This window comes from Streptopelia decaocto (assembly GCF_964273445.1).
Source record: "Streptopelia decaocto genome assembly, chromosome: 6".
Taxonomy (NCBI): Eukaryota; Metazoa; Chordata; class Aves; order Columbiformes; family Columbidae; genus Streptopelia; species Streptopelia decaocto.
The window spans coordinates 57315221-57330524 of NC_138660.1; the positions used below are offsets into that span (position 1 = coordinate 57315221).

Sequence of the window (15304 nt, forward strand, 5' to 3'; positions counted from 1 at the left end):
GCACTGGCATCTAGCTGGCCAAACTCCTGACTCTAATCCATGATGCAGATTGAAGTTCATGCCTTTCTCATTGGTATCCCATGGCATAAAGAAGCACTACAGAGTATTTAGACAAAATAAATAAATACTAAGCCATGAGAAATTGTGCCTTGGAGTCATAACAAATTTGTTAAGGAACTTTTTGGCCCGTTGGTGTTAATTTCATAATCAATCACAAATTGTTGGGGAAAGTACAAATTTGTGCTAGTGTCATAGTTGTGTAAAAATGGCAAGTAGGTTGACTTGGAAATATTGACTACAGTTCTAATGACAACAGGAGAAGCAGTGAAAAGCTCACATGAATTTCAGAGATAAAAAACTGTTAAATTGAGTTATTGCTAATTGATGGTGTTTTGAGGAAAACAATGTAGAACTCTAATTGTTCATGAGATTACACATTTAATTGGCAAATGTATCTGTGTAAAGGCAATTTTCTTCGTCTTTACTGAAATATTTGTGCTTACATTATTCTGCCTGTAATTAATGCTATATTGTTGTATTTCTATATTAATGATTTTCATGTTAGGGAGAGTTAGGTTTGCCCAAATAAAGATCTCACAAAGAAGTTGACAACAGGAAAACAACAAAAAAATGACCCCAAGCCTCCAAGGGCTGGATAAAGGACATTATGGAGAGAAAGTTAGTAAGAGCTTGACTTGTTAAGTTTTAGAAAAAAGAGAGACAGAGAAGTATCTTCATTACAGAGTCACAGCCATTCTATCAAGTATAAATGGGCTCTTTGGCTTAGGAGAGAAAGGAGACAAGTGTACAGAGGAAGAAACCAGATACATTCAAATTAGAACTAAGTAATTGCTTTGTTTCTTGCTTTAAAACCAAAACACTTATACGAATAATTAGACATTGCAATAAATTACCACTGATTATAGCAAATGGCTCTCTTTTGCTATATTGAAACCTGTGTTGCATGCATTTCTGGAAGAAAGATTCAGACAAAAATGGCAGTATAGAGGGAAATTTTGTGGCATGTGACAAACATGGAGCTGTGTCAGAACTGATGCTCAGATGATCTCCCTAGCCTTAAACTTTGTGAAGCTCTTTTTAAACTGCAGAATATACTTACTTTCAGCAGTACACCCAGTTATGTTAATTATACATGAAAGTCTTGCTCGAAGTTAATTACAAAGAATAAAAAGAGTCATGGCAGATCCTAGTTAGACTGACACACACAGACTTGCACAACTGATAGGAAGATTTAGGAGTTAAGTCACAAGAAAGTTGTTAAGGCATTATTGCTAACAAGATTACCAACTTTTTATAGCTGCCAAGAAAAAAAAATGCTGTGTTGCACAAAGCTGTACAAACTCTGGGCATTTCTGGGCTACACCATCCCTACTACCTAAGCCTACAGTGAGTAGTTCCTCTTCCATCTGTATAGTCACATGGTACTGAATCTACCCAAAGAAAGCAGAACAAGCTGATTTAAAAAAACGGCAACTTTGCCAGATTTTGCTTAAATTCATTGTGCACCTCAATTCTCCAGTCTAGTAAGGCCGCCAGCTTCCAAACCCCTTTCACTGTCATCTTCTAGAACGACTTTCGTAATCATGCAAAAATTTTCTATCTGGATTTTCTATCCAAGCCTGAGTCACACACCAGGACATTAGCACCGGGCATTGCTGTGCCAAGTACCATACAAACGTAAAACAAAATGGTTCCTGCTCTAAAGAGTTCACTGTGTGAGGAAACTTATTCTACTCAGTCCTTATAAGTCTAACTCCACTGTCATGTCTGCTAGAGCTTCTTAAAAACTTTTCTCCAAACAAAAGCCCCCTGTAACTTCAAACAAAAACTCTCTCATATGAAAATCAACTGCCTTTTAATCATACACCATCTAACCTGTCCATATAACTGCATGATGGTCTAATCTACAAGTACTCTCTTTTGTTTGTTTGTTACAGTTACCATTTATTTGGAGATTTCACAGACAAAAAAATCTCATCAGTATCTATGCCGGGAATGTAGATAACCACACTCTGACAAGTGTTTAAAACAAGAAAAAAGTAAAATCAAAGCATTAATAAACTCCTACCAAAATGATACTTAAAGCAACAAATCACTCATACCAATCAACAGACCGAATACTATTTGGGGAATTATTAAGAAAAATGGTGAAACAAGTACTGACATCCACGATTTCAAAGGGAAACAAAACAGTATTACTAGTTGAAATGCAAAATGGAAGGAATGAGATTGATCTTCAATATGTTGTGATTGTGACATTCAGTATGATGCTGCCCAGAGCTGACTTCTAATTACTAATGGAAACTTAACTCTGGAATAATAGAATCCTTGCAAGCCCTAGATTAATTACTAGAGTACAACAGAAATGTTGTATAAATACACCTGAAGATGAAGGTCGTTTTTGAGGCATGATTTAGTTTTTCCTTTGCCTTACTAATCAGCAATTATTCTGCTCCAGGTGTTTGAATTTGGGCTTCTCCAATGGCACAGAAGTGGGGCTAACATCCCCCCCTTCTCTTGCACACTAATGGCTGGACAGCCTTGGACAGGCAATGCAGTGTTCATGTCTTTAAACACAGAGGAGATGAGTGAATAGGGTTGTTTCTAACAGGTAAAGAGCCTAACTATCAGCTGGGACAAATATGCCAAAGAAAGTTACTTTTAGTGAAACATAAAGGGACTAATTTGTTTGTCGATCCTGTGAACTTGTTACACACAAGTATACTTTTAAGTCCGCCCTTCCTGGCCAAATATGCCATTTGTTTTATCAGGTGGGCATGTTCCAGAAATGAGATTTTATATATTTATCTTTGCAATATTTTTTCACCAGGTCATCAGGAAACTGTTATCTATTTCTAGCAATGTCAGAGCGGGTATATTGAATTTCCAAAAGACAAATACATGGCATTCTGCTGGTTCATGTGCTGGTTATACTGAACAGTTATACTGAACATACTAAGATGGGCTTGTAATATGATTAGAAGCAGATAGATGTGTCTTACTCTAGACAGAGGATTTTCCAGTATCCAGCTCACTAAGAACAAGTAAATTATTCTTCTGTGAGGTATCTCTGGACAATTTTCCATACTTGAGAACAAGTGGTTACCATGCATCACAGCAGCACGAAACTGTTTGCTGAAATAGCTAAGAATAGACTCAGTCTATCCACTTCCATAGTGGATTTTGTTGCTGAACACAAGAGGAGCAAGGTTATACTGAAGAAATGAAAAATGGCTTTGCAACATCTAAGCATGCCAATGTGAGCTAGGTCCGTTTGCTCTGAATTCCTCTCCTTCCCCACAGACTCAACCTCCTTTCAGCTGAGGATGACTCTAGGGGATTATCTCCAGAGCCCATTAAATGCTGCTCCAAGGTTGGCCAAAGCAACTGCTGCTGAAGGACATGACACCTTCCCCGTGTGACAAAGCTGCTTTTTCAGCGTTTGGGGCAAAAGGTGGAATCTGGGATTTTGGCATTGGGCTGCTGAGTCCTGCATCCAGTTTTATTGTTGCTCTCTATGTTTAAAGCTGCACCAAACATTTCCGGTGAGACTAATCCATACAGTTTCTCTGTTGAACAATATTTCCTGATATTCATCCTGAATTTGTTATTTCTCAATTCTAGTCTGCAGCTCTAATTATTCCTTCTCCTCCTCTGGTTCTTTCAACTATTTATGTGTTCCTCATGAGGGGAAAAGAGAAAAATCAATCTCTGAGAAAAGTGGGACTTACTTAAAGTGAGTATCATGCACACCTAGTTAATTACTTAACAGCTGGCATAAAAGCATCTCACAGCGGGAGAGCAGCAACACATTGTTCTCCAAGTACCAAAGCTAGCAGGTATTGTCAGGAAAAACCCTAAATCCACCATCGTGCAAGGCATCCCCTCAGTGTACCAGAGGGCATGTAATAAGGTTTATAAATAATAGCTCTAATCCTCATTCCATTTCTTTCCATCAGGGGAGAAAATTTTACCATTTACTTCCCTGTGTGGTATTTCTTTCTAAGATCCTCTGCAAATATGTGCGAAAGAAAGCATAACTCTGAAGTACTGGTGGTACTGACTGCCTAAGCAGTATACTAGTGTAATAATGCAGGTAAAACTCAAACATAAGGGCAGTTTATTCACTCCCTGCAAGAAGCTGTCCTGAAAGTGTGGATTCCTTATCCAGTGCTCCTTGCCTCCACGGAAAGCACTGCTGAAGTGTGACATCCTGACAAAATAGCAGCTCTGGAGTGTTTTGACAAAGAGTGTCACCTAGCCCAGACAAACTGCATGGGATAAGTCACATGCCCTGCTCAGGCAGGTACTAGAGCATCTCTGTACTTGATGATCACTCCACTGTAAACACAACTACACTGGAGTTTCAGCTCCATTGCATCATTTTATAAAGTGAATATAAGTTGGGAGTTTGTAACAGGTAAGCACTCAGATTATTTCTGTCAGGAAACGTGTTTCTTCAGCATGGCAACACTAATGTTTTGGAATTTTAGGAGGCTCTACCGTAGCTCAGAAGTTTTGATACAGGGATGCTGTCTATCTGATGTACTTTGGTAGGAGACATGAAGCTTTGAGATGCATAATTTCTTTTCACTCTGAGCAACTCCAAGAAAACCCTTGAAATTTTTCTTCCAGTGTAAGGCTGATTAAATTGCAGTCTTCCACCTTCCTGATCCTGTCAGTAATTTTTACAAGGGTGGCATTTCCATCATTCAACTTTTTCTCACATACATGACAGTTACCTCTATTCTATACAGTCTGCTCTGGTGCAAATCATCATGTACTCATAAATAATTTTTTAATGCTACTTCAGACACATGCCAGACACAACACACCTGCTACCATTTCCCTCTCTCTGTCTACTTACTTTGGTATCCCCTTAATGTAGCACTTGGGTACCTTTTTTCCCCCCATGCTATCTGAAGGCGATGTTATTTCTGACTGCATCCACTTTAAAGGGATCCTCATGTTTCAGTGCTTGGAACACTGCAATGGGATTCATCTCTTGTGGTGAACCATTGTGCATAGTCATTTGGTTCTCATTTAATAATACTGAAAATAGTCTGGATTAAAAAGATTCACAATTAAGAGTGCACACCACTATGCTAAGCTATAATTCTTACTGTGAACAAGAACTTTTTACTACCACGTGCAGGACAGTGTCATTCTCTGTATAATTCAGTGTTTTATGAAAGAAATATGAAGTTAATAATATTTTTGTATTAGGAGTTATCCTCCCTATTTTTGTCCCAGGGAAAACATATTTTGTCCAGATACAATATTAACTTTCATACAAAACCAGCCTAGTAGGGTTTCATTATTCACAATGTGGAATATAAAAAGATCACTCAATTTGACAACAGTAAGTGTTCTCTCTGAGGACTTTTACCAAACACTGTACTATTCTTACATTAGTTAAAAGTTGCCAGGCCAGTGGGATTCAAATATTTAAGTGTCTGTAAAGGCAACAGATGCATCTGTGGTGGGGCATTAAATAGACTGGAAATAAATTCTCAACTCTGACCTTAACTATATAACTAGAAGTTGTTGTAATATCTTTCTATAACACAACACCTCTTTGCTTCTGTGTTTCTTATTGCAATAAAAAGCCTGAAATACTAAACATGCAGAAGAATTAAATTAGAATTTGTAAACCAGCAAGAATATTCTGTTTCCAATGTTCTAAAACCTTAAAGTACAGCTTAAGTAAATGTCATGTACCAGCTCCTTAAACAGCGTTAGCAATGTAAACAGCATTTGAAAATGCAAGAAGACAACTTTATAAAAATTACATCTGCAGGTTGTTAAAGAAGAATCTGCAAGAAATGTCAAACACTACTGTTCCTTGTGTACTCCACTGAAATAACAAGAAAGTTGCATCTGGAAATAGTTATTGGCACAGCACTTAAATAAAGTATTGCTTTACCTTTAATGAACTAAATATTATTAATCAAGAGCCGGATATAACAGTGTGCCATCCAGCTGCCTTCAAATGCAATTAATTTACCTTCTTGGGAGATGACAGTGGACTTTGATGATTTGATGGGTTTGCTGTCTAGAGTCCAGGTGACAGCTGCAGGGGGATCAGAGGAAATCCGACATTGTAAGACCAATTTTTCACCATCTACTACTTGAGCATCCTGGAGCTTCTCTGTAAAGGAAGGTGCTGTTCCTTTGCTTACTGGTGGTTTACTTGCTGGTGGTTTGCTTTCTGGTGGATTGCTTACTGGTGGTTTGCTTGCTGGTAGATTGCTTACTGGTGGTTTACTTACTGGTGGTTTGCTTTCTGGTGGATTGCTTGCTGGTGGTTTGCTTGCTGGTGGATTGCTTGCTGGTGGTTTACTTGCTGGTGGATTGCTTGCTGGTGGATTGCTTACTGGTGGTTTGCTTGCCGGTGGATTGCTTGTTGCTGCTTTGTTTTCAACTTTTTTCCCAATTATTCCACCATCCACCACGGGACACCCATGTTCACGGTTTCTGTCATTCTTCTCTTCTTTTTTCACTGCTGGTTTGGCAACAGGGGCTTGAGAATTGGGGGTTGCATTCTGGGCTTCAGAACTGGTGCGGGCATTTGCTGCTGGGGTGCTAGCGCTGCCATTCTCTGCAGGTGGCTTTTTCTTTGCACCCAGCACAGATCTGAAATCTGTAATGGCTGGTTTAGGAGGTGGTGCCTTCTCTGGCAATGGGGTTTTTGGGGTGCCTTTCTTGGCCAGCACAGAGCGGAAGTCCACCTGCTGAGGAGCATGAACTTTCCTCTCCTCCTCTGACAAGGTCTTGGGTTTGACCTGCCGCTGCAGGTTTGCTCGGAAGTCCATTTGCTCGGCTGGGATTTCTTTCAGTTCCTCCTCAGAAAAACTTTTGGTGCTGACTTTCTTGCCTAAAATATCACGGAAATCAAGTTGCTCAGCTTCCTGCTGCCTCAGGCTCTCCTCTGTGTGTTCCCGAGTTTCCACTCGCCTCTTCAGCACACCTCGGACGTCTTCCTGCTCTTCCTCAGCTGCTCTGTTTTCACTGTTGTTCTTTTTGAAGCCACTTGTTCTATCAAATGTTAGTTTACCATGATCTCCACCATCTCTTTGCTCTCCAGAGCTGGCTGATTCCCTCCCACTATGATCCGAAAAAGAAAAGAGAGAGCCAGGAAAGGGGCTGGTTTAAAAATGTCAGGGAACAATCTCAGAGCAGGAACAAAATGTGTTTATAGAAGGGGAGGTTGATTAGAGCAGCACACTCCATTAGTTTATTGCATCAATGATGACTTCAGGAGCCATATAAGGGCACAAACAAAAAAGATCTTCTCTACTCTGGCTTGGTGCAATGTGCTTAGACTTTATGATGAAAACAATTTGTTGGGTCACATTTGGGGATTAGGTTGAACAGCAGCCAGCCTGGGTCCGTAAGGGCAGGGAATTAACGGAGCAAAAAATAGAACCCACCCATGCAAGTCCCTGGGAAAAATACTCACTCTCTGAGCATTTCTGCTCTGGAAGCTGAACTCTCCCGCAGCATCAGAGACACCTGGCAGCTGCATTCTCCAACTTGGTTCCTGAAATATTTAAGTGAAATCAGAAAAGCAGAGGTTTCTCCCTCCAAAACTACAAGCTGCCTGAGCTAAGTGATTGTGTGTTGCACTAAAGCAGCTCAAACCCAGCGGGCACCCTCCTTTCCTGTGCCCAGTGGGGGCTGACTGCGTGGATTTGGTCCCCCTATATTTGGAGCCAAGCTATCTCAAATAACTTCTACTGATCTGTTGCTGTCTATATTGGGAACAACATACTCCCTGAACAAAAATCAAAGCAATTTACAGAATGAAACAGCTGCAAACAAACAAGCTAAAGGAAAACAAATATAAAAGCTGGAAAATCAGGGCAGGGGAAGGGGCTATTTTGCAAAGTTGAAAACCTTTCCGACTCTGCCTACTGTTTATTTATTCAAACCCAAGCTCTTAAGTTTTCTAATGCTAAGATACTAAAAGCAGGGTCTCATTTCCTTCCCTCCCCCCCAGCCCAACCAATCAGCAAAACCCATCAACATGGATTGCTCCAGCCTGTACGTGTTTATATTAAAAAACATAAAAGTGTCACCATATATGGTGCTGAGTACTTATTCTTCCTTTTGCAGAGGAATACCACGGATGCCTTCTGGAAAGGGCTCCCATTAAAGAATTCATTTAAAGTGCTCTCCCTACCCCTGCTGCTCCCTCCCTCCCACAGATATATATCATTCTTCTAGCCCCAAACAGCTCTTCTCGACTCAACACAGGAGATGTCAAAAGCAAAATTTAACTCTCCCAGGGCAGCAGTTGTGTAACTATTGCCACCATTCCCCTGAACTGCTATTAAAAAACCAAACTTGAATCGATTAAGGGCTACAGATATTTTTCATTAGTGAAAACACTTTTGTCCTTCCCAATTCAGGTATAACCTTGTAAATGGACTGCATAGTCCTGGATGATTTTTCTTTTTCAAGCAAAAATAATTTTTGCTACTGAAAACATTTTCTGGACATGAACAAAACATCTGTGTAGTGGGGAGGAAGGAAAGAGAGATTGGTTTTCCCAGCTGTTTTCTGCTTTCAAAAGACTTGCTAGATAAGAGTACCTTCAAGTCTACTTTGCCCTGACATTTAAAACACAGACTCAGGAGTACCTTTTGGTAGTTTGCCATAAACATATTGTCTGGCCTGTTTTTTAAATAGTCCATGGAAATATAGTCCTAGATACGGCCCTGTTTGTGTGAATAAGCTATAATTTCACCCATTTGCAACTTGCAATGAAGTCACACAGTATGCATACACAGGATCATTAAGACAGGTGCGGCACTAAGTTACATCTTTATAGCAGCAATTAGTGCCATCACCTTTTCAGAGGTATTTCCCTTGCTTTCTGTTTCTTTAGAAAATGAAACAGTGGATCAGCCTGATATGAAAATCAAGCCTTTAACACTAACAAGAAATTGGAAGGGTTGACTGAAGTAACTGGATTGCAAAGTAAAGGCCCTGCTGGTAGGAACACACCTTACTTGACCTTGAGAGCATTGAGAACAAGAATCCATAGAAATGTTTTCAATGCTTCATATCCAACAAGTCCAAATATGTACACTAGAAACTACTGTTGAAGGCAATGCACAAGGATAGCACTGAAAGCCACAGCCCTCATTTCCTTCAATACAGAATCTAGAGAACCTCCAAGTACCAAACAGAAACTGTCCAAATGGCAGGGGAGGATCCAAGCCAATGCTAAGAGTATTTAACTCGGTCCTGCACTGGAGATCTGCCATTCTTACTTCCTCTTATGTGTGACTTCCACTTGGAAGCAAGAGAAAGAGAAAGAAGCAAAGACAGAAAAATAAAGAATTGCACGTCACATCCTCCCAATGTACTGCTTGGCATCAAATGATGGCAGGGTACCAACACTGCTGAAAACCTGTTGTCTTTAAACAATGCATTTCAAACTGTTCCCTTTTGCCAATATGGAAACTCAAGACTTTTTTTTCTCTGCTCTCAGAAGCTTTTAAGAAAAGCAGACACATTCTGAAACTGTTCAAGTACTTTCTCATCCAGCAGTGCTACAGGGCTGTTAGCAGGATGTTGCTTTACCAGCAGATCCCTCCTATAAGTCTCCTAGAACTCAATTACTCTTCCTTTAGGACTTAAAACCAATCCAAAGCTGACAAAGTAGGAGAAGCCATGCAAGCTGAAGTATAGACAATTTACAGCATACATCAAATAGGGAGGCACCACTGCACAGCTTCTATCATGACTGTATGGCAAAAATATTTGCCCACAAGAATTGTGTCACCAATGGGAGAGGTTAAAGTAACAAAGACAGTACTCTCCCAGGAGAGGGATCTTGGGATACTGAACACGGTCCTGAACACTGTGAGGAATAACAGCATTTCTGCAGGACCCATTTCTGCAATGCATCTTTCCTTCTGCAAATTCTTCACATATGCAAAGAAGCAACTAAGGAAAGCAAAGTAAACCTCTCTAAACTAAGCTATTTTTCACAGGGTTTGGAAAATAAAGGAGGGGGTAAGAAAGCAGGAGAGCATTTTGTTCTTTCTATTTTTAAAACCTTGCGAAGCACTTACAAGTTATGGCAAGAGTGGGATATAGAAGTACCTAGATGGAAAAAAAATATTCACAAGGTAGTTTTCTGATCTTAATTATGATTTCTGATTGAAGTGAATGGCTGAAAACTAGACCACTGGATATAAATCTCAAGTCTGCGTCTGATTCATCATATCCCCGTTCAAAAGTGTAGCCTTCTCAGGGCAAGTCCTGCTCCCAGTCAAATCAAAGTGAGTTTTGTTACTGATTTTAGGAGCAGGGAAAACTTAATTTTGTCTTCTGAATTCAGTTGCAGAGTCTAAAAAGGTGAAATTAATAACACTGACCCACCTTGGAGATCACAAGATGGAAAAAGAGAAACGAGCCAAGAAAAATTAAGAAGGACTGGATGGTTTAGATGCTAAATTAAATCAAGAATAATTATGGAAACTTTGTAAATATTTTTTCATTTACGTAATTTCAGAATCTAGGGAAGGCAAGATACACAGGGGCAGTTAGAAAAAACAGTTTTGCAGTACACAAGCACCACAAAGTCTTTCACGTCTCCACTGTTTTGAATCCTGGCAATAACAATATTACTTCTGCAACTTGAGATTCCCTGTGTTGGCATTTTATCAACAAAACCCTAGACAAAGACAGATGTTAGTGGCTCTGTTATTGTAGAATAATGACATGGATAAAACCTATGCTCAGCAGCTATGCTATAAAGAAGTGTCTGGAAGTGTTGACTTTTGCAGTATTCTTCTGTAGAATGCTCATGCACAGGACTTATCTTTAGAATGTCAAGGAGTAATTATAAAAAAACCCCACCAAAAACAAATAAAACCCCAGTTGCAAAGCCTGAAGCAATTTTAAAAATAGCACTCTGTCCTATTGTGAGATCAGTTTTCCCTGGAATGGCTTTTATGTTCAAAATATCTTGAAATAGTAGTTTCTTGGCAGAATCTATTAAAATATTTTCACTGAACCTTAGATGAGACTTATTGTCTGCGTGTCCCTAGGAAGGACTCTCTGGAGGAAGAGGAAAAAAAAAAACACATTGTTAGTTGAAGTGTAGGGACACACCAAAAATCCTACCAGGCTACTAAATGTGAAACCAGTATTGCAGAGTAAATCACATTTTTTTAAGAATGAACTGAAGGGGGCAAAGAAGTTGATCCCAGCTATAGCTGATGCTTCAGTACAGGTAACTGCAAGGCCTCAGAATGAAGTTTTGTGACTCTTTTGTGAGTTAGTTAAATGGAGAGAAAGTCCAGACTCCATGAAGCTTTAACCCCAAAGAAAACAACTAATCTACTGGATCACAATTTTAGCTGACATAAAGCAGAGCAGCTCCACTGGCTTAAAAGAGGATACACTGATTTACCTCATTTGAGGGTCTGGCCAAAAACTTTTTATACCTGAAAGACCAGTCATTTTGTTTGCATTTTACAGCATTGAGTGGGAGAATGGAGTGGGAAGGAGTCAGGGTTTTCTTTCCTAAAAACAGACAATGTGTTGATATCTGAAAACAAGGTTTGCAAACTATGTTTTACTGAAAAGACAGAACTATGTTTACTCTTTGGTGTAATGGAATGTAAACTTACAACTGATTTTTATATAACCTGAATCGCACAGTATTTGAGGTACCACTGATTTGTAAGATTAATATATGTCTGTGACTTTAATCAGATTACCAAAACCTCTAAATGAGATTAATCAACACTAATCAAACTTTTATGGATAAATACTCAGTGTCTGAGAAGACAAAGGTTAACAAAGCAGATGATTTGTTTAAGGAACTGCAGGAGGACTTCTGAGGTCTCTCATGTTGACAGTGCTATTATAAAGGTTTTGCATAACAAAGTCAATGTCTGTCCAGTACTGCTCATTTCTTTGCTTACCTCTTCATTTATGATGTACCCTCTGACTGAAAGAACGTGGGAAAGTCATACTGGGATAAAAGGATACCAGTGCTTGCATCACTGGAAGGATGCAAAGGACAGGAGCAGAATATGATGTCTCTGGTTTTCTGCATCAAAAAATGATTGTTATTTCCCATCTCAGTCATGATGTTTTCACAGAGACTCTGACCCAACTGCAAGGGCTGGCATTTTGCAGGCTGTAAAATGTTCAAATTTCAATGGATGAACCACTATAGTGGATAATTCTGTTCTTTTTATATTAATATTTATGCAACATCATTCCTTGAGGCCAGAGTAATAAAAGGCTCAATGGAACATTATAAGGACAATTAAAGAATGCAAGTGTAGAGGAATCAGAGGTCTGTGTAGTTTTTAAACAAGGACTGGGAGAGACTACAATGACTACCCTCTTAAAAGTCAGACTTGGTAGTCTGCTATATAGTAAAATTCAATGCAAACGCATTTTCGAAATAACGTTGAAGGAGGGAAAGCAAGCAACCCAGCCAGCAATCATTGATGGATCACACTAGAATCACACTGGGCTACACACCCTTGTCATTTCACTCTGATGAAAGGACAAAGAACTATGAAGAGACAAATAGATCTTTTGTTAAATCCAAATTTTTAATACCAGTGTTTTAATTTATGAGCAGCCAACAAAAAGGGAGAATTGTGGTGGTATTAGGATGGAATGTAGAGCTTAACAATAATGGAGAAGAAAATTGGGAAATAATTAACACTGGTAGGAAACCATGCCCAGACTAAATTAAGGGAGTTGGAGAAGGAATGACTCCCTAAAAGCAGCTATGCAACATGCTTCTAAAACTAATACATGAAAAGAGCTGCACATTTTATTTGAAAAGAAAATGATTGTTTAAAAATAGACTACTGTCAACTTCTCCATAAACTCTTCAGTGAATTGACTTGTGGTTTCTCAGTTATTCAATATTTTTAATGGACTTTATAGGATTTTTTTGAGAGAAAGTCAGAAAACACAGCTCTCCTCTCAGGTACTGTTAAGACTGTTTCTGAATATATAAACGATTCTCAATCAAATATTCAAGACAAATGCAGGGAGTTCAAAAGCTATTTAGACAAGATTATTTGCTGCTGAAAATTATTTTAGCTCTGTTGGAAACTTGAAGTTATACAGCTGACATTTGGCTCCTTGGATGTTCCAGAGGCAGTTACTACTCTGTTGTTCACAGTAATAAGCAATTGCCTAAAAGCACATGGCTTTCTGTTCCCCAAAGAGTAACAGGAATTTTACAAATGACAGCAAGGTAAAAAGAGGTATCTGCATTCCCCTTGCTCTAATTACAACATAGCTTTACTCAATGTGGATTAGAAAAAGCCAACATGAATGCACTGATCTTTGTGGAATCCCCAGTTATTTCTCCAGTAAAAGGATTAGGGAATAAGTGAAACTAGCACTTAATCTGCTGTGTTGTTTTCTAGCTACAATTTTACTTCTGCACTCTCCCAAAATTGTTCTTCTCTGCTAATTTTCTGAAACAATTTATATTCTAAGTGTACATTCTGTTATATTCTAGAGTCACGAGGCTTTCACTTTGACAAGTGCCTTCAGCGATTAACTTAGCCTGGATGACCAACAACTACACCAGATCACTACTGTTCACTTGTTCAACTCAGCAACAACAAAATCTGCCGCAAAGCCCTCTTGGCTCTCCTTTGTTCTTCCTGTTCTCTTTCCCTCTTCTGTCCCTGAAGTTTTCCTGAAATAGCTGATTCTCTCTCGGTCCAAGTGAAACCACCAGCATATCATAAGAGAAGATGCCCATGTCCAGAGGGCACAAACCAAAGTGTGGAAATGTACCAGCAGCAGGTAATAAATCCCAGAGTTTGGGTCGCTCTCTCACATAGAGGTCAGTTCACAATTTATTGTAGAGTACAAAGGGCCTATATCTAACAAAGAGCTTATTTGCGAAAAGGTAACGGCCCTTGTGGTTCTACCGTCACAAATGTTAGAAAGAAGACTTGAAATTCTATGATTCTGTGGTTCTTTAGTACCCTTCTGTTTTGTGCGAGTAGGTGGGAATTTCAGTGTGAGGGTAAATATAACATTGTTCCAAGAGAACAACTCTTTTCATGGCAAACATACCTGAGCTGAATTTCATATTGCCCTGCGTGATGGGACTGCACATTCCTCAAGATCAGTGTGAAGATGTCTTCATTTTGCAGGATTTCACATGTCATTCCTGGCATTATTTCTTGCCCATCTTTAAACCAGTGAACAGTGGGGAAAGGATCTCCAGCAATGGCACAGGATATAAGGACATTTTGCCCAGGAGCTGCTGTCACTGATCTTGGTTTGCTAATGAACCAGGGCTGAATACCATCCTGAGGTTCTGTAGTTTACAAACACAGTTTACAAATCAGGAGAAAATACCAAGCTTGATTGTAACTAATAAGATAAATAATTTCAGGGAAAGGAGTCACAGAAAGCAAAGTTATTTTGAACATGCAGGGTATAAGTTTTTAATTTGAAAATAAGTCAGGCTTTAATTTTGGAAGTAACTTGTGTTGGTACTAAAATTAATCATTTACTTGGCACTTTACTGGCTCAGTCCAGGTTTATATTAAGAGCAAAACAAAAGGACTTTAAAGCTGCCCTAAAAGGAATCTGGAAGATTTGTCCTTGGAGAATAAGAGTAGGAATAGCTTCAAGGGCAAGAGACAGTACTATGACTGCTGTGCAGTTGAGAGCTCATGAAATAAATCATCATTAACAGTTGCATAAAATTGCATTTAATATAGCAGACTGATCACAAGGGCAGACCTCAGGGGACTGTAGAGAATAGAGGAAGGTCTGAATTCAGAGCAGACAGTGACAACAGATACGGACCCACCCCTGGAGGCACAGCTCTCTAAAATCCTTTGGTTAAGTTCCTTTACATTAAAAATAATAAAGGTCTCCTATTGATTTCCAATAATTCTCAGTAATGACTATGGGAAAATGTTGGCCTACAGTAAGATTAGATTAAGTCCCCTGTCATGAAGGTAGTGAAAGCCCAATCACAGGAAGTTTGTAGGTACTTCAGTGTTTACTGTGGGATTTACATTATGCATGCAGATTAAAGCCAAATTTTTTGGAGCTAGTTCTCAAATTGCAGAAATCATGTGTTCCTCACCTGATACCACTACAACGCTAACATGAACGCCAGGATACCTGCCTCCTAGACAGCTTTTCCAAATACTCAGGTCTTTAATTAGAAAGAAAAACATCATTAAATGGTTTACATTAAGTCCAGAGCTAACTAAGAGTTAGAATCTGAAGCTGCATTTAGCAG

The 15304-nt window shown here is 39.2% G+C and overlaps 1 protein-coding gene across 4 annotated transcripts in view; it reads right to left on the reverse strand.

The window, feature by feature from the left end:
• The window catches only part of MYLK (myosin light chain kinase), a 208371-nt gene that overhangs the window by 65135 nt on the left and 127932 nt on the right, over positions 1–15304 (reverse strand). For all 4 annotated transcript variants that reach the window (XM_082056742.1, XM_082056741.1, XM_082056743.1 and 1 more), the window contains exons 14-16: positions 14116–14362; positions 7484–7564; positions 6029–7128 (exon numbers count right to left, since the gene is read on the reverse strand). In XM_082056742.1, coding sequence (XP_081912868.1) covers positions 6029–7128; positions 7484–7564; positions 14116–14362 — 1428 coding nt within the window. The remainder of the gene's footprint in view (positions 1–6028; positions 7129–7483; positions 7565–14115; positions 14363–15304) is intronic.